The sequence below is a fragment of the Carettochelys insculpta genome, chromosome 25, assembly GCF_033958435.1.
Source record: "Carettochelys insculpta isolate YL-2023 chromosome 25, ASM3395843v1, whole genome shotgun sequence".
In the NCBI taxonomy this organism is placed as follows: Eukaryota; Metazoa; Chordata; order Testudines; family Carettochelyidae; genus Carettochelys; species Carettochelys insculpta.
In genome coordinates, this window is record NC_134161.1 from 1,742,896 (window position 1) to 1,762,258 (window position 19,363).

A 19,363-nucleotide genomic window follows, 5' to 3' on the forward strand; every position below is an offset into this window, starting at 1 on the left:
CCCCGCCATCTCTTTAAGGGCTGTCTGCAGCTGGCTAAAGGGCCAGGGACAGATGGACGCTATCTCCCTTTCCCCTGGGCTCACACTCATGCCGTCTTCTCTCTCTTTTCCGCAGACAAGGGGAGGATGAGGAGCTGTAGCTGCAGGTAAGTGGCTGGAGGAATGGGACAGCTGCATGGGGTACCAGGCAGGGGTCGGTGCCTGGTGCGCTGCACCGTACCATCATTTGGTGTCTGTCTGGCTAGGAAAGAGTTGTGTGCTCCTTGGGACAGGTGGCCCAGCACCCCCCAGGATATACAGGAGTGTTTTGGTGGGAGGTAGAAGATCTCAGGGCTGGACCAGGCAGGGATGCTGGGGTTGGGGGACGGGAAGGATGCAGGTGGCAAACACCTTTTGGGTTTGCAACCGCAGGTGGGACAGCGCAGCTGCAATCAGGGATGAAAACCTCGCAGCCAGCGGACAATGGGGTTGCCTGGTCAGCGTGGCCTACCCCCAGGGCCAGAGGGGGTTGGGGCAATGAACTGGAGGCAGTTTGCCAGGGTAGCGCCTGGCAGGCCACCAGTGCTGTTTGACCTGTGCCGCCGTTGGCGTTGGTTTACAGTTCCCAGCCAGTGGGAACTGCAGCAAGGGGCATCCCGCTCCGTGCAGCTCCCATTGGCTGGGGACAACCATCCGTGGCCAACGGGAGCTGTGAGCGGCCGTACGTGCAGAGCACAGGTAATGAAGCACTGGTGGCCGCCAGCCGCACACCGCTGAGCTGGGCACTGGTCTGCACGTGTCCCCTGCCAGGCTGATGTAACCCTTTGTGTTATGTCCCTCTGATTCCAGACTTGCCCGGGCTGCATGGCCCAGTGCTCTGGCCAAGCCGGTGGAGTCCTCTCCAGGAGCCAAGCACCTTCCAGCACAGCCCGGCGCCCTCTCAGCCCCACACCTCTGGGCACGTGATTGTCGTGACTTTCCTTTGGCAGAGCAGCTCACTGCTTCTTGGCCACAATAAAGGTTCTGCTGCAAGAGCTAAAGCCTGGACCTGGCTGGGCTGGAGTCCCAGGCCCAGAAAGGGGAGCCCATGGTCAGCAGCTGCTCACGGGCCCTCCTCATGTTCCTGTGCTGACTTTCCCTGGGCCACTTCCCCCTTAGCCCTAGCCTTACAGGAAAGCCTGGAGCGGGGCAGGCACAAGCCTTGCAGGAGGGCCACAAGACCCGGTTCTGAGCGAATACAGAGGACAGCTCGGCTGCGTCTACACTTACGAAGAACTTTGCAACGGCCCCACTAACGGCCTGGCCCTTGGACCTGCACCTGTCTGTCACTAGGGCTACGTCTACGCTCACAAAAACCTTCAAAACGGCCATGCTAATGGCCGCAGCGCAGAATACCAACGAGGCGCCAAAATGAATATTTAGCACCTCATTAGCATGCCACCAGCCACAGCACTTCGACAGTGCCACAGCTCATCTCCTTTTTCGATGGGACCCCGTCAGCAGCAAGAACCCTCTTCCTCTCAGCTGATGTTGGGGGGTCCTTTCAGACAGGACCCCCACATAGGCAAGCCACAGGCGAGCAAACCGCAGCACTTTTGAAGTGCTGCATTCAGCAGCCTGCTAATGAGGCGCTGAATAGGCATTTCAGTGCCTCATTAGCATTCTTCCATTGGGCCATTTCCAGGTTTTCTCTGAGTGTGGACGTAGCCCTAGGGACAGACAGGTGCGGGAGTGCCGGGTCCAGAGGAGGTTACCACACAGAACCCCAAACACACCCCCTGCTCCTCACAGCAGCCCAGGGAGCTGACAGATGCCACCCAGGGGGACTCCATCCAGACACATAACATCAGGAAGAGCAGAAATAGGCCCCACAGTCACAGCCCTCATCCAGCAGCTGTAGCCCTACCTCCTTCTCTGTCCTTGTGTCAGCCTGGCCATTGTCTCTCATCCCCCCAGCACTACGCTATCTCAGCCAGCCCTTCATCCTCACCCCCCCGAGACTGTTTTCTGCTCAGCTAAGCAGGCCTTTTATATGGGGGCTGCCTTGGCAAGCCTTCTCTGGATTGGCTGTCCCAATGAACCCTTTCCTAGTTGGCTGGGGTTCTGCGCAGCCTGTGTAAGGCTGCCCAATCTTTCTCTTGCATGGGTGGGACAGTCCCCCCAGCACCAGGGTGAAAACGCCCTCACCTCTCTGGGTCGTCGGTTGTTCAGGCCGTGTGTACCCCGGTGGAGATTTTGCGCTGTCAGTTGCACTGGTGCTTGGTGGGAACCAGCAAGCGCAAAGCACTGGTGTGGGGATCCACTCACTTCCGCAGACGGCAGAGAGGACGTACGTCCGATCACCCATTAGAGCCGTCCCACAGCGAAGCCCTCTCCATGGTGAGGCCAGGTCTTGTCGGGGCAGGAGGCCGATGATGGGGTATCCCGAGTCCCCCTCACTGTCCCCTCTTTCCAAACACTGATCAGTTCCGGAAGCTCAGCACTGCTCCAGGGAGCAGGCGTTGTCAGCTGGCCCGGCGGGAAACGAGCAGACGTCGGTTTACCTGGAGTCAGAGCAGCAGACCTGCTGGGCGGCGTGGGCCCCTGGGCACTGTGGGAGATGCTGTGGAGGCTTCCCGGGCCCATCCCTGGTGGGCGCCGTACACCTCTTGTGGAGGTGGGCTTCTCTGTGCGGTGAAACGTTTGATTTCCACGACAAAAAGTCGCTGGCAGGTGTAGACGCCCCCCTGGCTTTTGTGCAAAGAAGGGACCTTTTCCACTTTACACAGCAGGTGTCCATGTGCCCTCAGCGTCAACTGGCTTAGCTGGTTTCTCCTCCGCTGTTCTGTGGCTGTGTGTCTACAGCCCCAGCCAGTCCTCTCCCAGTGACCATCAGTCAGCCCAGTGTCCGGGAGCCAGAGGCCATTCAGCAGTCCAATCCCCACCCACTAGGCAACGCTGCAGCACAGAGGGGAAACTGAGGCCAACGTAGGCTCAACAGCCCTATTACAAACTATTTCTACTTCATCACAACAGGTTGCATAAGAGTTCCCCTCAGCCCATCATTCCCCTTCTCACAGCTGTTCTGCAGGGCATTAGGCAGGAACTTAATCACACAAGAAATGACAAAAGCACCTGAGGGCTTCCTGACTGTGCAGCCCGACCAGAGCTGGGCACTGGCCCATGCTAGACTGGTCCAATTTCCCCTCAGCCTGAGGACACTGGCTTTTGGGATGGAGCTGAACTGGACCAGCACCAGGCCAAGAATCCCTCTGTAGGGCAGAGCTGCTTACATCCTCACCCACTGACTGATCCACCTGGGGGAGTGTTCTGAGCTGGGCCTCCCTCAGCCTTTCCTGTTGAAGGGGGTCCACCATCATGAATTGTTGCAGGGGCAACCCCAGCTGCTGTAGCCTGGTGGTTGGGGTACCTCCTGCCGGATCAGGGAGGGGCTGGGATTTGAAGCAGGCTCTCCCACCTCTCAAGAGAAGGACCCATGGGCCGCTTGGGCCGCCCCTCAGCTTGTCTGTTGAAGATGGTCTACTTCAACTACATAACACCAGGCCCCAGACACCTCTGTGGTTGTGTGGGGGGTGGGGTTGAGCATTTCTCTGGGCTGGTTCAAATCTGGGGCCGGTTCAAAAAAAGTAGAGGAAGGGACAGCTCAGTGGTTTGAGCATTGGCCTGCTAAGCCCCAGGCTGTCAGTTCAATCCTTGAGGAGGCCATTTAGGGATTGGGGCAAATAGCTGCTGGGGAGGGTGTTTGATCCTGTTAAGGGGACTGGACTAGATGACCTTCTGAGGCCCCTTCCAGCTCAAGGAGATGCATATTCATTATTATTAAATCTTCTCTCTGTGCGCCAGAGTGGGTCTGGTGGCTGAGGTAAGACTCACCTTGCAAGGTGAATGGGGACTATGCGGAGCAGCCATGGCTGGCTTTTGTTGAGTAACAGCAGCCGTGCAAAAGACCCCCCACTGCTCTTTCATCCCTGATAGCCAGGGTACCCACCCAGGTATGGCAGACCCCAAGGCCCTTCTCTTCTGAGGGGTGTGAACCGGGGACTCCCACCTCCCAGGAAAGGTTGGGGTGGGCAAGCTTCAGACAAGGCTGTCGCACCTCACAGGGCAGTTGCCAAGGAGGTAGGAAATCCCCGTGAAACCCCTGCAAAAGGGGTAAAGCCAAACCCTCCAACACCCAGGTGAGTACCCCACTGCCAGGCTACAGAAGGGGCAGTTTGACGTCTATCTTGGACAGAAGGCTAGGTAAGTAACATAGCTTCAGGAGACGAGAAATCAGTCACTCCTCCGTCCCACAGCCAGGCTGCAGCGGAGCATTACCAAGCTGCTGCTCAGAAAGCCAAGCAGGAGATTCAGTTGCTTGGGCACAAAGTAAGTATGGATTGGACACATGGAGTGTAAGATGGGTAGAAAGCTGGCTAGACAGTCAGGCCCACCAGGTAGTGATCAATGGCTCGATGTCTGGTTGGTGGTTGGTTTCAAGTGGAGTACCCCAAGGATTGGTTCTAGGGCCGGTGTTGTTCAACATCTTTATTAATGATCTGGATGACGGGATGGATTGCACCCTCAGCAAATTTGCAGATGACACTAAGCTGGGGGATAGGTAGATACGCTGCAGGGTAGAAACAGGGACCAGAGTGACCTAGATAAATTAGAGGATTGGGCCAAAAGAAATGTGGTGAGGTTCAGCAAGGAGAAGTGCGGAGTCCTGCACTTGGGACGGAAGAATCCTAAGCATTGTTACAGGCTGGGGAAACAACTGGCTAAGTAGCAGTGTAGCAGATAAGGACCTGGGGATTACAGCGGGTGAGAGACTGGATATGAGTCAACAGTGTGCCCTTGTAGCCAAGAACGCTAACGGCATATTGGGGTGCATTAGGAGAAGCATTTCCAGGAGATCTAGAGAAGTTATTATTCCCCTCTACTCAACACTGGTGAGGTCACATCTGGAGTATTGCATCCAGTTCTGGGCCACCCCAGTACAGAAGGGATGTGGGCGCATTGAAGAGCGTTCAGCAGAGGGCAATGAAAATGATTAGCGGGTTGGAGCACATGCCCTGTGAGGAGAGGCTGAGGGACTTGGTCTTATTTAGTTTACAGAAGAGAAGACTGAGGGGTGATTTAATAGCAGCCTTCAACTTCCTGAAAGGGGGCTCTAAAGAGGATGGAGAGAAACTGTTCTCAGTAGTGACAGGTGGCAGAACAAGGAGCAATGGTCTGAAGTTACAGAGGGAGAGGTGTGGGTTGGATATTAGGAAAAACTGTTTCACCAGGAGGGTGGTGAAGCACTGGAATATGTTACCAACAGAGGTGGTGGAATCTCCATCCCTAGACGTTTTTAGGTCCTGGCTTGACAAAGCCCTTTAGTTGGGGTCGATCCTGCTTTAGGCAGGGGGCTGGATTAGATGACCTCCTGAGGTCCCTTCCAGCCCTAGGATTCTATGCCTCTGTGAAAACACAACCCCCATGGTACAGGGGCAGCTATGCCTCAGCAGAGCCCATGGAACCAGGTGCCTCTGAGTACAACGCCCTGTGTCCACACCAGGAGCTCTCCTTGCAAACAGCTCCCCAGCAGCCCCAGGGGATGTGACCTGGGATGGGAATGCTCCCGATGGGATGCCATTGCTGCCAAGGGTGTCCAGTCCGCGAGAGATGACAACCCTAATTTGAACCAACAGCTCCCACAGGCCAGGTGCCCAGCCCAACCACCAGCCTGCAGCCAGTCGGAATAGAATAGGTCGAGCACGGAAGAGCTTCACCAGATACCACCCACTCCATTTTCTCTAGCAGGAAGAGGCCCCTTCCCATCATCAGGCAGCAGGGGCTATTCAGGGCTGGCCCCTGCTGCATCCCCATCCATCCCCTCACTACCCATCCACTGCTGCCTGCCAGGTCGCCCCATCCATCCCACCATTACTTGTGAGCCCTGCATCCTCCCTGGGCTCCCCGCCCCCAGGCCTGCTGTCTCCCCTGCCCATCGCACTGAGCTCCCTTCCATGTCCATGCACCCCACACCCAGAGAGTAGCGGCTCCTGGCTGGGAGCCCACAGGTGCCAGGGCTGTGAACTGCCCAGCCCAGAAGTGCTGTGGCTCAACCCAGCATAGATTAAGCTCTGGGTGGTCACTCACCCATAAGGACTGTCCCGTTCATTTTTATGTCTGCCAGGGCATCACAGACTTTCTGTAGAAAGAGAATGGTGCCCCTGCCCTGGGTTAAACACACCCTGGAGGTTTGCATCCAGGCAGCCAGTTGGAAGCCAACTGACCTGCCCTTCTGCTGCAGATGGGAGAGGTCTCATGCTTTAAGAAAGGTGCGAATAACTTAAAATCCCCATGATGGGGAGGCTGCTCCACACCGGAGTGGAAAGGGTTAAAACGCCTTGCAAGAGGGCTGATCCTGGGAGCCAATCAGGAAAGGGCATGTGCAGCCTATCAGGGCCAAGTAGACCCGATAAAATGAATTGCAGCTGCCCCCAAGCCGCTTTCCAGCTGTTGCGTGAGCAGGTCTGGTTGCCTATGGAGGAAATGGTGCCCTGCACAGAGCACTATTGGAGGGGGTGTGGGACAGTAAGGGGACCATTGGCCTGGCCAACCCCCAGGCTGAGGGGCTAACGGAGAGGCTAGGGCTACATGGGGGAAGCTGAGGGGCTAACGGAGAGGCTAGGGCTACATGGGGGAAGCTGAGGGGCTAACGGAGAGGCTAGGGCTACATGGGGGAAGCTGAGGGTAGGACCGGGCAGCCAGTGATGAGTGGCCAAGTCTTGCTGTTTGCCCTGAGGGAAGGTGCTAGTGGGAGGATGGCTGTGTGTCACTGCGGTAAGGGGGTCTTCATGGGCCTCCTGGGGGTGGGGGAGGAGCCCAGCCATGGGCACTGAGTGGAGGGCCAGCCCCGGAGAGAAGGGAGCTGTGGCCAGGGATGGCTGGGGGCCCTGGCGCAGGGCGAAGATTGACGGTGAGAGCTGCAGGGAGAGGGTGCTCCAAGGCTGGGCTGACTAATTCCTGGCCTGGCTGGAGGAAGGTGCTGTGGAGGTGAGTTTCAACCTGTTGCAACCCTGCTGCAATGGGAGGGGCAGAAGCAGCCAGGCACAGCTGGTGGCAGTTCGAAGGAAGGTCAGGGCCTTGTGGGCAGGGTTCCAGCTAATTTTTCCATCCATGGGAGGGGTAAATTATGCGCACCACAAATAAACAGGCTGCTGGCTGGGGGTGCTCTGCTAATCAGCTGGTCAGCACCTGACTGTGCTGGGTGGCTGCCCAAGTGCCCAGCTCCCAGAGAACACTGGCTGTGGGTGGATCCCTGCTAAGCTGCGCTGGGCCCTGGATCTAGGCAGCTGAATGGGCCTGGCTCTCTGTGCCCCCGACCCAAGGGTGGAAGGCCTCTTAGTTTCCTGTTTGCTCAGTTAAAGCCTGTAGACTAGTGCCCTGCCTGGCCTCCAGGTTTGATCCTAGAGACAGCAACTTCTCCCTTGCACAGACTGCTGCTGCAGGAGTGTGGCCACCCTGGAGATGACCGGGTCAGATGGCTGTGCAAGCCCCTGAGATAGTCTGAGCCCCTGGTCCTCCACTCCAGGGTGTGTAGCTCAGCGGTTGCCTACAGGAGAAGAGGAAAGCCCTCTGAGACTGCTGGAGCTGCGCCCTTAGGGACAGGGTGAGCCTGGCTATGTTTAGCACAGGATGTGCAGCCTGAGGGGAAAGTCCTCTCATGGGGCAGGAGAGTTCTAGGGGTGGGCAGGAGAGGGGTTCTCATGGCCTGTGCAATCTGCTCTTCAGCAGTACACAAGATTACACACTGTGGGTTTGGTTGGGCCAAGGAGGGCATCTACCGGCCAGCTGGTGTAATCCTAGTCCTGGAGGTCCCCCACTCACATGTCTCTGGAAGCTCAGCCTTGAGACTGAGTGGCTGCCCTCAAATGGAGTGGGGGTGGGTGCCAGTGGTCATGACCACCGGGGTGGGGCATGAGAAGTGCCCTCATTTTGAGCATCCTCCTGAGATTTGGTTGGTGAGCTCATCAGCTTCCTTATTCTGGTTAGAGACATTAAAATCCCTGGTAGGAAAACAGATGGATTAATAATGTATTTGTAGAAGCATTTGAGATCCTCTGGTGGGCAGCTAAACATTGGAGGGCCTTGCACCTACATGTGATGTATCACACATGTCCGGAGTAACAGGGCAGTAGTAGTGTGGGGCAAGGCCAGGGATGCAGGCATGGTGCAGCCAGATCCCAGACCTCACTGCAGGAAGGAGAATTGGGGTAGCCAGTGGGTGTGAACTGTGGCTGTGATGAGTAATTCTGGCTCCATCCCTATTAAATTGGTTCATCTTATACCACTCCAGCCCATCTGGAAGGCTCACCAGGCCCCACACAGTCAGACCGACATAAGCAATGTGCCAGCAGGAGCTCAGTACTGCTGAAGGATTTGGGGGAATGTGTCCTTTAGAGATCATTGCATGAAAATGCAAAGTGGTGCGATATGTAATACCTTGTAAACAAAGCCTGATGGCACCAGGTGAAGCAATGATCCTTGGTCTAGGGTAAGCATTATGTTGTTGAGTCACTATTTATTCTATCACCTGGTGTAAGAATTGTGGCGTATCAACAATGCTTGAAACTGTTGTGGGGGTACAGGGCAGTTGTTGCTGTGTAAGATATGGATCACACAGGGCTCCCCCATCTGGGCATTGTGCAGCAGAAAGTGGGGGAAAGGTATAGTGATTGAACTGGCTAGGTAAGAACTTTTTGGCCATATGGCTGTAAGACTGGGTTGACTAGTCCCCCTGCACTGTTCAAAGGTAGAGCTAAAGCTGGGGTCCATGGTTAATTTTTGCTAATCTGTTTTGGTGGATTCTGTGGCTAGGCCCAGAGCTGAATGCCACTGAGCTGAAATCACTGGCAGCTGAAGCCGCAGACAGCTGGAATCAGAGGGTTTCCCTATAGCAAAGCCCACCTTACACAGGACAAGCAGCCAACAGAGCACAGTGGACAGGTGGCTGGCAGGAGCAAGTAGGACACTGGGCCAGCAGAAAGGTTGCATTGCCTCAGGTTCAATGAGGGAATGCATCAGGGTGATGTGTCAGGGCCTGCACGGACTGGACAGTCGTAAGTGTGGCACTTGAAGAGGGGTACGGAGAAAGTTTGGGTATGTGAATGGGACCCTTGTGGTATTGGACTGGTGAGCCTGAGAGGCAAAGGACACTGCTTAATCCATGTGAGCTGGGACAGTTACTTGAGGGTTGGTTATGAACTCTGGGTGTGGTATTTTCCCAAGCTAATGCCATGTGATTTCTCCACCTCCTCCATTAAAAGTTTCTTTCTGCATTCACTTTGTGCTTGTCAGTGGGGAAGCATTGCCTCTCCGAGGCACCTGGGCTGGGTCAATTTCCCAGGCTACTGGGTGGGGGCTTAAGCCTATTCTATGCGAGATGGATAAAAAGGTACCCCTAGGTACTGAACCTGGCACTGGTTGCTACCGACTGCTTCCAGAAGAAGGGTTAGACATGCATGGGACTGTCACTAGGTCTTGGTCACACACAGACGTGCTGTTGCCGCCACCTTGTGTTCAACTGTTTGTGCCTTGCATGGTAAAGAGTCTGAGGGGCAGCCTGCCGTGCTGTAACAGCTGTAGCTTCACAGAAAACACCGTCCTGTAAAAATGCTAGTCTTTAAGGTGCTGCAAGACTGCTGGTTTTCTGTTTGTGTTACAGGTTCTGGCTGTAGCATTATTATGCAAGTAGAGTTACATGTTTCTCAAGGGACACGGTCAAGTTCGTGTCAGTGTTTCACAGTGGTGGGATATAGCCTTGCTTTCAGAGAATCGTAGAATAGAGCTGGATGAGACCTAAAAAAGCCATCGAGTCCAGCCCCCTGCTCTAAGCAGGACCAAACCCATCAGATCAGCCCAGCCAGGGCTTTGTTGAGCCAAGACTTAAACACCTCCAGGGATGGAGACTCCACTACTTCCCTGGGGAGACCATTCCAATGCTTCACCACCCTCCTAGTGAAAAAGCTTTTTCTAATGTTCGACCTGGACCTTTCCAACTGCAACTTGAGACCATCGTTCCATGTTCTGCCATCCGTCACCACTGTGAACAGCCTCTCTCCAGCCTCTCTCCAGCCTCCCGTCAGTCAGTTGAAGGCTGCTATCAAGTCCCCCCTCAGTCTTCTCTTCTGCAGACTAAACAGTCCCAATTCCCTCAACCTTTCTTCATAAGTCACATGCTCCAGCCTCCTAATTATTTTGGTCGCCCTCCGCTGGACCCTCTCCAGTGTATCCGCATCCTTCCTATAATTTGTTAAATCCCTCCAAAAGCTGGCTTTGTTTGGAGTCAGCCATTTCCTCCAGTGGGTTTGAAACCCAAACATTGCAGCATCTTGCTAAAACTAGCCCTAAAAGGAGGGACAAAAGTCAGCAAAAGTGAAATTGACCTACTTGGTTAATTTTTGCTCTAACTTCAGCTCAGATATGAAGACTAAAACAGGATTCATGGCGCAAACTAGATGCTAACTATTCCCATTTTAATAATCTGAGGTGCTTATTAATCACACAATACTGTCTCTCTAATAGAGACACTGTACAAATATCCATGGTGCTAACAGCAAGCAGAATTCCTGGAGGGTGCGAATAAAGTGCCTAATTTAATTTCATGAAGGGCCAGGTAGGCAGCACTGTGCTGTGACTTACTATCACTGCATGGCTTTAAAGAATTGATATGCTGTAATATTGTTATGGTTTTTAGGCCGTGATTTGTATTTTCTGTGGTGTTATCACTTGCACAAAGAGCAGTAGGACAGGCTGGCCGCGTCTACATGTGCATGCTACTTCGGAGTAGCAGTGCCAACTTCGAAATAGCGCCCGTCACGGCTACACGTGTTGGGCGCTATTTCGAAGTTGAAATCGACGTTAGGTGGCGAGACGTCAAAGTCGCTAACCCCATGAGGGGATGGGAATAGCGCCCTACTTCGAAGCTGAACGTCGAAGTAGGGCACGTGTAGACGATCTGCGTCCCGCAACATCGAAATAGCGGGGTCTGCCATGGCAGCCATCAGCTGAGGGGTTGAGAGACGCTCTCTCTCCAGCCCCTGCGGGGCTCTATGGTCACCGTGTGCAGCAGCCCTTAGCCCAGGGCTTCTGGCTGCTGCTGCGGCAGCTGGGGATCCATGCTGCAGGCACAGGGTCTGCAACCAGTTGTCGGCTCTGTGTATCTTGTGTTGTTTAGTGCAACTGTGTCTGGGAGGGGCCCTTTAAGGGAGCGGCTTGCTGTTGAGTCCGCCCTGTGACCCTGTCTGCAGCTGTGCCTGGCACCCTTATTTCGATGTGTGCTACTTTGGCGTGTAGACGTTCCCTCGCAGCGCCTATTTCGATGTGGTGCCGCGCAACGTCGAAGTTGAACATCGATGTTGCCAGCCCTGGAGGACGTGTAGACGTTATTCATCGAAATAGACTATTTCGATGTTGCTACATCGAAATAAGCTATTTCGATGTAGCGTGCACGTGTAGACGTAGCCGCTGTGGTGTAAAGTATAGGTCAGTAGAGATGTAAGATTGCATTAAGTCCTGTCAGTGCTGCTGGGCTGTCACCCACTTACGTTTTAGATCTCTCCCCAGTAGAATCCTTTTCCATGACTGGATATTTGCTTCTTTGCTCCAGATTACAGGACTATAAACCAGTGGTCAGAGTTACAGCAGGGAATTATGGGCTCTTCCACCATGCTTCAGTGGGAATGGGAAAAAGACTAAACAAATCCTTTCTTGATCCAGGCAAACTTAGCCTCAAGCTGGGCAAACATGGCTTGTTTGAAGCATAGGTACAGCTGGTTGCATCTCTCTAGTCTGGCACTCTCTCAGCTGGCAACATCCGCAATCCGGCATGATTTCAGCTAGCTGGATGTCCACTTCTCATGGGCGTGGCCAAGTTTCCCGTGGTCCCATGAATTTTTACAGCCACCGGTCCTGGCTCTGTGTTCTGTGCTGTTTAGCTCTAGTATCACCCCAAATGTCTTGAGAGCCCAGGCAGCATGGGAAGTGTTGGTGATGTTGCTACACAATATTGACCTCCCATGGTCTGGCAAATTCTCTTCTGGCACCAGTTGGCCCAAGCGTGCCAGATGAGAGGTTCAGCCTGTAGGAAGGATGCTGGTGAGCCCAGAGATACCATCTTCCCCACACAGTATAACAAGAGCTCCCCCACTTCCCTGCTGAGATCCTGGGGGTGGTGTGCAAGGGGGCTGGTGCTGTCTCAAGCAGCCCTGTGTTCAGCTCTGCTTCAGGGCTGCGTGCCTTCCACTCTGCACAGGGTCCTGGCCAGGGCATCTCCTCAGCCTGGCAGGTCTCTGGCCTTTCTGCTGCCACCTGCGTTTGGGCTACCTCCCCTAAGTCTGCATGCAGCTCTGGAGAAGAGCCAGGGAGGGGTGTCTGGGAGGGGCATCAATTTTGAGGCCATGAGAAGTGCACAGTGTTAATTGCTGTGACAGGAACTCCGGCTCATCGTTCTTCTGCTTCATTTCTCCAGCTTGGATGTGAGACTCTGGAGGAAAGGCCTTACTTCAGCTTCACCTCGTGATTTCCTCTCTGGTCGAACCTGGGGCTGGCTTTGAACTGGAAGTCTGTCCCTTCAGAGAGAGGGGGGACTGGAAGGGGCCACTGGAGGTTGAGTAATCTGGTTCCCTTCCGCACATGTACCTGATCTGGACAGCACTCCGAGGTTTTGGTAAGTGGTCAAGGGCTGCGCTACTCTATGGGGGTCTGGGCTCTGGGATGGAGCTCAGGCAAGGGGAGAGTGAGGGGTCTGAGAGGTGTTTGGGTGAAGGAAGAGGTTGCGTCCTGGAATGCCAAGCGCAAGAGGCTTTCAGGGCTGGGAGAAAGGTGTGGGAGGGGGTGCAGGGCCTGGGGCAGGGAGCTGGGGTGTGGGGTACCCGACGCAGGCTCTGGCTGTGCGGTGCTCACCTAAGCCGGTGGGGTGCTCAGGCAGGCTCACTACCTGCTGCAGCCCCAGGCTGCTCTGCACATCTGTGCCACATTCCCGGAGGGGAAGAGGGGGTGGGGGCACTTTGCCTCCTGCTCCTACCCAGCACCATCTTCCGGCTCCTATTGGCTGGTTCTGACCAATGTGAGCTGTGAGATTGTGCCGAGGGTGGAGCCAGCATGGGATGCTTTTCCCCCACTCCTTCCAGAGCATGGCACAGTCACAGGATAGCCAGCTGCTCCCTGCTTAAGGGTCCTGGCAGGGGTGGGCTGTGGACTGTATTCAAAGGCTTGGAGCGTGGATCTGGCCTGTGGGCCATCTCTTGCCGGACCCTACCGAGCCGTCCCTGACAGCTGTCTGCCTAACCTGCTCTGAATCTTCACCACTGGAGGCTTTTCACAACCTCCCTAGGCAATTTATACCAGCGGTTAACTGTCCTGACAGGAAGTTTCCCCTGATGTCCAACCCAGCCTGCCCTGGCTGCAACTGAAGCTCATGGCCGCTTGTCAGTGCCTCAGAGGTTAAGAAAGTCTCTCCTTGTAACAACCTTTCAGGGTATTGGTTTGACCTGGGCTCTAATCCCTTCAGCTGTCGTCTTAAGCGAGGCGTGCAGCAGGGGCTCGGTCTGGAAGACACGGCATGCCCCAGGCGTGTGCTGTTTGTTCTGCAGGGATATTTTTGGCATGTGCCATCCACCCAATGACCCAGTGAGATCCACCATCGTGGGAGAAGTGAGTCAATGATCTGCTCCATGGGAGTGCCAGGTGTGCGGGGGGGGGGGGTCACCAGAAGCTTCCCAGTGCATCTAGCATGTGGTGGGAGATCCCCCTGCGTGTTGCTCATTTTAATCCCCCGCCCCTGCCGAGTCCAGAGCCCATGCCATAGCTGGTGGGGTGCAGGCAGCGGAGGGCTCCCCTGGGCTCAGACCAGTGCCAGCATGCAACTGTCAGGCCTGAGCTGGGGAGGGGTGGGCGGAGGCAGAGGCAGGAGAGTGATGGATGTGGGGAGGTGTTAGGTTGCCAGTGGCAGGGAGAGGGCACTGGGGACGGACTCACAGGGCACTTACCTCCTCGCCCCCGACCTCAGGGCAAACATGCTCGTGTTCCCCATGCTCCCAGTCTCCATTCCTGTGTGCAGCTGGAGGGGCGGCACAGTGGCCTGCAGGGCTCTGCTAGGGCGTGTGCCATGTCAGTGCCTGGCCCAGAGCGCTGCCCCTCAGGCAGGTGAACAGGGAGGGTCACACAGATCGGACCGACCCCTTGCCCCGGACCCCTGGGGCTTGCGGTGACGAGATGAACAGGCATGTCCGGATTTCCTACGCAGGGGATCTCTGGCTGGGCGCTGGGTAGCATTCACTGCTTATCCCGCGCTGCGCGCACGCCACCAGCCACCTCTGAGCCACCGCCGTGGACGGGGGACGGATGAGCCTCCTGCCAGGCTGGGTTTGCGGGGGACTCGGCTGGCAGGACCTGGAATCGGCTGGTGAGCAGCTGGCTGGGGGCAGAGGTTCAACTCCAAGGCAGCCTATTAGAGTTAAACTGGGAGAAGCTGAACTAAGCCCTTCGGAATGGGCCTCAGGACTCTGGCCCTCAGCTCCATGCTGGCACCCAGCCCCTGCAGCTGGAGCACCGTGGGCTGGGCTGCTACAGGCAGGGTTGCATCGGCTGCCTTCTGCCTGCCATTGGCGCACCCAGCCCCGTGCAGCCTCGCCTCACGGCTGGTCCCTGAGCCCAGTGTTCACAGCCGCTGCCCCACAGCGCTGTTAATATCACGCCGTCAGGCCTGGGCTCTGCTGGTCCATCCACTTCCTCCTGGGTGGCCGGGGTGGTGAAGACCTCACGCAGATGGGCTCATGGGCTGACCGGCCCGGTCGGAGGCTGTAAGTAACCAGGGTAGCCCCACTTGGACAGTCCACTCACAAGTGCGAATTGTTTGTATTCGGGTAGCTGCAAGAGTGCCCAGCGCTCCTGTTCTGGGTCTGCATTGTTATAGCTACTGATGACTGAGTTCTAATTCTAACTGCTAAGCCAGGCCCCAGAGCCACACGAGGTGGCTGTGCCCAAATGAAACCACTTGTGATCTGCGCCTTCCCTCCTTGCTCCTGTAAATTACAAGCAGCTTTTCTGTTCCTGGAGGGCTGGAAAAAGCTCCCACCTGCCCGGAGCGCCCATCTGCCCCCAGCTCCCGCCTGAGCTGCAAGCTGCTGAGATTAGAGCAGCTCCTCCTGCCAAGGCATCACAGAGGGCTTCCCAGGCCGCAGTGAAGGCAGCCAGCGAGCAAGGAGCCGTCCTTCTAGTCAGTGGTTCCCAACCCCCTCCCTTTTTGGTTTTTGAGAAACCCTCACGCCCCCCACATCTCTTCTTAACCAGCATCCAACCCTCTATAACGAACAATCCAATTCGCAATTTAAACTGAATACAAAAGCTTGTTTAAAATTAAAAATAGCCCCATGAGCTGCCAGAGCCCTGCCGAGCCCCCCCGCCAGCCTCCTGAGCCACTCCCCCCAAGCCAAGGACCACTAGTCCCAGGCTTGCTGGGGCCCCAGCCCCACATCCTAACCCCCTTCTTTCCCCACTCAGCACTCGCTCACCCTTGCAGGAGGGAGCGCCGTGTGGGTCTTTGTAGCAGCTGCACCGGGTCGACCATGTATGATGGCTGGGTCTGCTCAGTGTCCCTGTGTGCTGAACCGAGAAGGACTCGAGGGGTTAAGTTAAACCAATTCAGTTGAGTCCAGTGCTGAGAGCCTCATAAGTAGGCTCTTTCTGGGGGTGGGGGAATCGTGGAAGGGGCCTGAGTTGCCTTGTGGCCCGCCCTGGAATTTCTTCACACCCCCAGGGGGTGTGCCCCCAGTTTGAGAGCTCACGTCCTAGCTCCACGGGTGGACAGTGAGGCCCAAGGAGGGGAAGGGGCTTGGCCAAGGCCACCCAGGGAAGCTAGGACTAAAACCCAAGAGCCCACCTGTTGGGGAAGCTCAGTAGGAAGGAGGACTGAAGCCCTAGGGATCCTTAGAATGGCTCTGGTGCCCGCCACACCTGGCTGGAGAGGGCATGATGTGTGCGGGGTGAAGGGGCCTCTTGGGCTCAGACCTCTAGGGCTGAACGATGTTCTCCAGGCAGCTCTCGGAGGGGGCTGAGGAAATCCAATCCAGGGAGGGGCCTTTTCCACCGGGGCAGCCTCCAGCTGCCTGCTGGGGGAAGAGACCAGTGCGCGTGGTTGCTACTGTGTGCTGCACAGCACCGAGGGAGTCAGGCCTGCCCTGCGGGCGGCCACGTCGTTCTGCCGTCAACTTTCCATCAATCCCCAAGTCATCAGGGAAACCTCTGGGGGGACCCAGCTCCGCCTCGGGGAGCTGTGGCCCCTGGGCCAATGGTAGAGGGTGTTCCGATGCCTTGGGCCATTGGGGAGCACTGGAGGAGCCGGGGGAAGGCAGGGCTGCCTACTGGGCTCCAGGGGGTCGAGGGAGCGGGCGGGAGTGGGGAATGAGAGGGGAAGGTGAGGGCGAGGCGAGAAACGGAGGGGAGCTGTGGAGGGGAGAAGGGGAAAGTGACAGGACGGGGACAGGACAGCTGTGTCCCATGGTGGTGAGATCGTGGCTAGGCACGTTTCTCTTCCGGCTCTAGAGCCCCTCTTCCTGTCAGGGCCCGGGGAGGCAGGCTAGCTGCACCCAGGATGCTGCAGCTGCTCAAGCATCTCCATTAGGTGTGGCAACTGGGGTGTAGTTCTGAAGGAACAGCCAGACCTTTCAGATGCAAAAGCCCCTCCCTGGGCCATTCCCACCCAGCAGTCAATGCCCAGCTCAGCCTTGTGAGAGAGGGGAGAAGAAACTTTGTCTGTGCCAAGCAGCCCCTGGGATTTCTCCCATACTCCCCTGAGCCGTTAATCCTCTCAGTGTAAGTCTGCCTGGGGCGTAAAGGAGATTGGGTGAATAATGCCACTTGGACAACTGCAGCATCTTTCCTGTCTGAGAGGGGCTTAAAGGAGCCTCTGCCCCCTTTTGTGGGATCTAACGCTGCTCCTGCTGCCATCCCGCCACTCGTCTGCCCCTGACAAGCCTGCGGACGGTGCTGAGGCTGGGGACAGGTTTATTTCACAGGGGAGATTGGAGTGAAGTGCATAAAGGTTCAGGTTTAACCTGGGCTCAGCTGAGATGTAGTACATGCTTTCTTGTTTCCCTCACCATCCCTTGACCCTGGATTCACTTTACCTTTGTTAACTTGCACAAGCTGTAACTTTCTTTGAAGCTTCCACAGGAAAAAAAAAAACTTTCCCAGTTTGTAAGTGCTTTTCTATAGGAGCACTTGCCATGGGAAATGGAATACCCAGCGTTACTTGCTCCACAGGTGGAAAGCAAGGAAATCAAACTCTAGACAGATTCTCCCTGGGTGCAAAAATTATTGAACCAAATCCTTGAGCCCCTAGTCAGGAAAAGCTCATTGAGTTTTGCCTTACAAAGGATTTATTGACAATTGAGCCAAGACATCAGGGTTTGGCTTCTTGCTGTTAGACATGTCTGTTCCTTCGATGAGCAGAAGTCAAAGAAATAATATCTTTGTTTCTGGTTGCCTTTTCCCCCCTGGGTTTCCTACATTAGCTCAGTATATCTGTTTCCAAGAGAGAAGAAAATAATCAATAAACTGGAATACAATAAAAATCTTTGAAACTTTTAAGAAATATCAACATGAAGACCTATGGAGAAAGGCTGGAAGAATTGGGCTTGTTTAGCTTGGAAAAGAGAAGATTGAAGGGGAACATGATAGCGGTTTTCAGGTATCTAAAAGGGAGTCATAAGGAGGAGGGAGAAAACTTGTTCTTGGTCTCTGAGGATAGAACAAGAGGTAATGGACTTAAATTGCAGCAGGGGAGGTTCAGGTTGGACATTAGGAAAAAGTTCCTAACTGTCAGGGTGGTCAAACAGTGGAATAAATTGCCAAGGGAGGTTGTGGAATCTCCATTGCTGGAGATATTTAAGAACAGTTTAGATAAATGTCTATCAGGGATGGCCTAGACAGTACGTGGTCCTGCCATGAGGGCAGGGGGCTGGACTCGATGGCCTCTCGAGGTCCCTTCCAGTCCTCAGAATCTATGATTCTCTATACCTGTTATGTTAGATATGAGGGTCAGGTTCCCCATAGAGTTGAAGCGTAGGCACATATAGGGTTTGTAACATTCAATGTTTGTGTGAAATCCGCTCTGCCCCTCTGTACAGAGTTGTGTGGTAATGTGCAGGGTATACACACATCTTTGTGTATTGTGCAGACATGACATTTTGGGCATAAGCTCCTTGAGCCTCCCTGCATAGACATATCTAAGCATCAAAGTCCCAGACAGCTGTGGCACGCAGGTATTAGCTCTCTGTGCCGAAGGCATTCTAGTGCATGACCCCGCCCCAAAGCCCCTGCCTGCATGGCATGCTGGCTGCCTCTGTTTGAGGTGGGGCTGGGTGTGCTGGGGCAGCATGAAGCCCTGGAGGTCACCACCAGCAAAGGCAGAGTGGCAGTGAGGGGAGCTTTCCAGCCCCTGCCTGCATGGTTCCTAGCTGTAGGCTGTAGCACCCCCACACCCTTTGCTCTCGTAAGGCCTGGGCTTCCTTGGCCTGCTCAAATCCCTGGAGTACCTCCCTGATTCCAGCCCGGTGATGCCAGAGAGGTGGCACCAGGAGCTGGTGAGACAAGGCCATAGCTGGGCGGAGCCCAGCAGGTGCTTCTTTCTTGCCTGGTTCCCTGAGTCGCCCCACGTTGATCAGTAATGATGGGGCTGCCAATGAAGTAGCCTGGCAGGGTAATAAATGCCCCCTCTGCCCAAAGCAAGGAGCATTTCAGCCCTTAGTTCCACAGTAGACAGCCCCCCTTGGTTATTAGTACTCAGTGACTGATCCCACCTGTGGGGGATGCGTGCCCCTGCTATGCCAAGCAGCAGCGAATGCTGGAGGCCCAGTGACGTGCCTTGGAAAGCGAGGTGGTGCATGAGCTGCATGTCTATGGCCCCTGGGACAGGTGGAACTCCTGCCTCCAGCCTTAGCTGCGTGGCCTGAGCCAGGGAAGTGCTCCTGGGGATTGGAAGCGCATGCACCAATGAATGACCCCTTTGCACTTACCCCAGCCCTGCAGATGGAATTTGGCCCTGGTGGAACTGCAGAGTAACTGACTGAGCCTCTTGCTACCACATCCAGCCTGTGGCTGCCCTATCAGAGCTTGTCTCTTCCTGCCTGTGGCCAGCAGCTGCAGCTGGAACCAAATTTTCCAAAGAGCTTGGCAGGGGATTTTAAAATGTGCTGAAGGGATTCAGGAGCACAGATCTTGTTTAAAGTGTCTGGGGGGGTCATGCCCTGAAATCACATGGGCCCTTTGCAAAATCCCACCCTGCTCCCCATTCAGGTGCCAACTGTCAGAAGCCACTCAGGGTGCTGGGGCGGGTGCTTAGACCTTGGCC

At 55.4% G+C, this 19,363-nt stretch overlaps 2 protein-coding genes across 3 annotated transcripts in view; both read left to right on the forward strand.

Moving 5' to 3' along the window:
* The window catches only part of FXYD6 (FXYD domain containing ion transport regulator 6), a 31,925-nt gene extending 30,912 nt beyond the window's left edge, over positions 1-1,013 (forward strand). The window contains exons 12-13 of the mRNA XM_074976731.1: positions 116-146; positions 829-1,013. Of these exons, the coding sequence (XP_074832832.1) occupies positions 116-140 (25 nt within the window). The 3' untranslated portion in view covers positions 141-146; positions 829-1,013. The remainder of the gene's footprint in view (positions 1-115; positions 147-828) is intronic.
* Positions 1,014-7,165: 6,152 nt separating this feature from the next.
* DSCAML1 (DS cell adhesion molecule like 1) overlaps positions 7,166-19,363 on the forward strand; it is a 293,581-nt gene continuing 281,383 nt past the window's right edge. For both annotated transcript variants that reach the window (XM_074977017.1, XM_074977018.1), the window contains exons 1-2: positions 7,166-7,621; positions 12,482-12,679. In XM_074977017.1, coding sequence (XP_074833118.1) covers positions 12,646-12,679 — 34 coding nt within the window. In that variant the 5' untranslated portion in view covers positions 7,166-7,621; positions 12,482-12,645. The remainder of the gene's footprint in view (positions 7,622-12,481; positions 12,680-19,363) is intronic.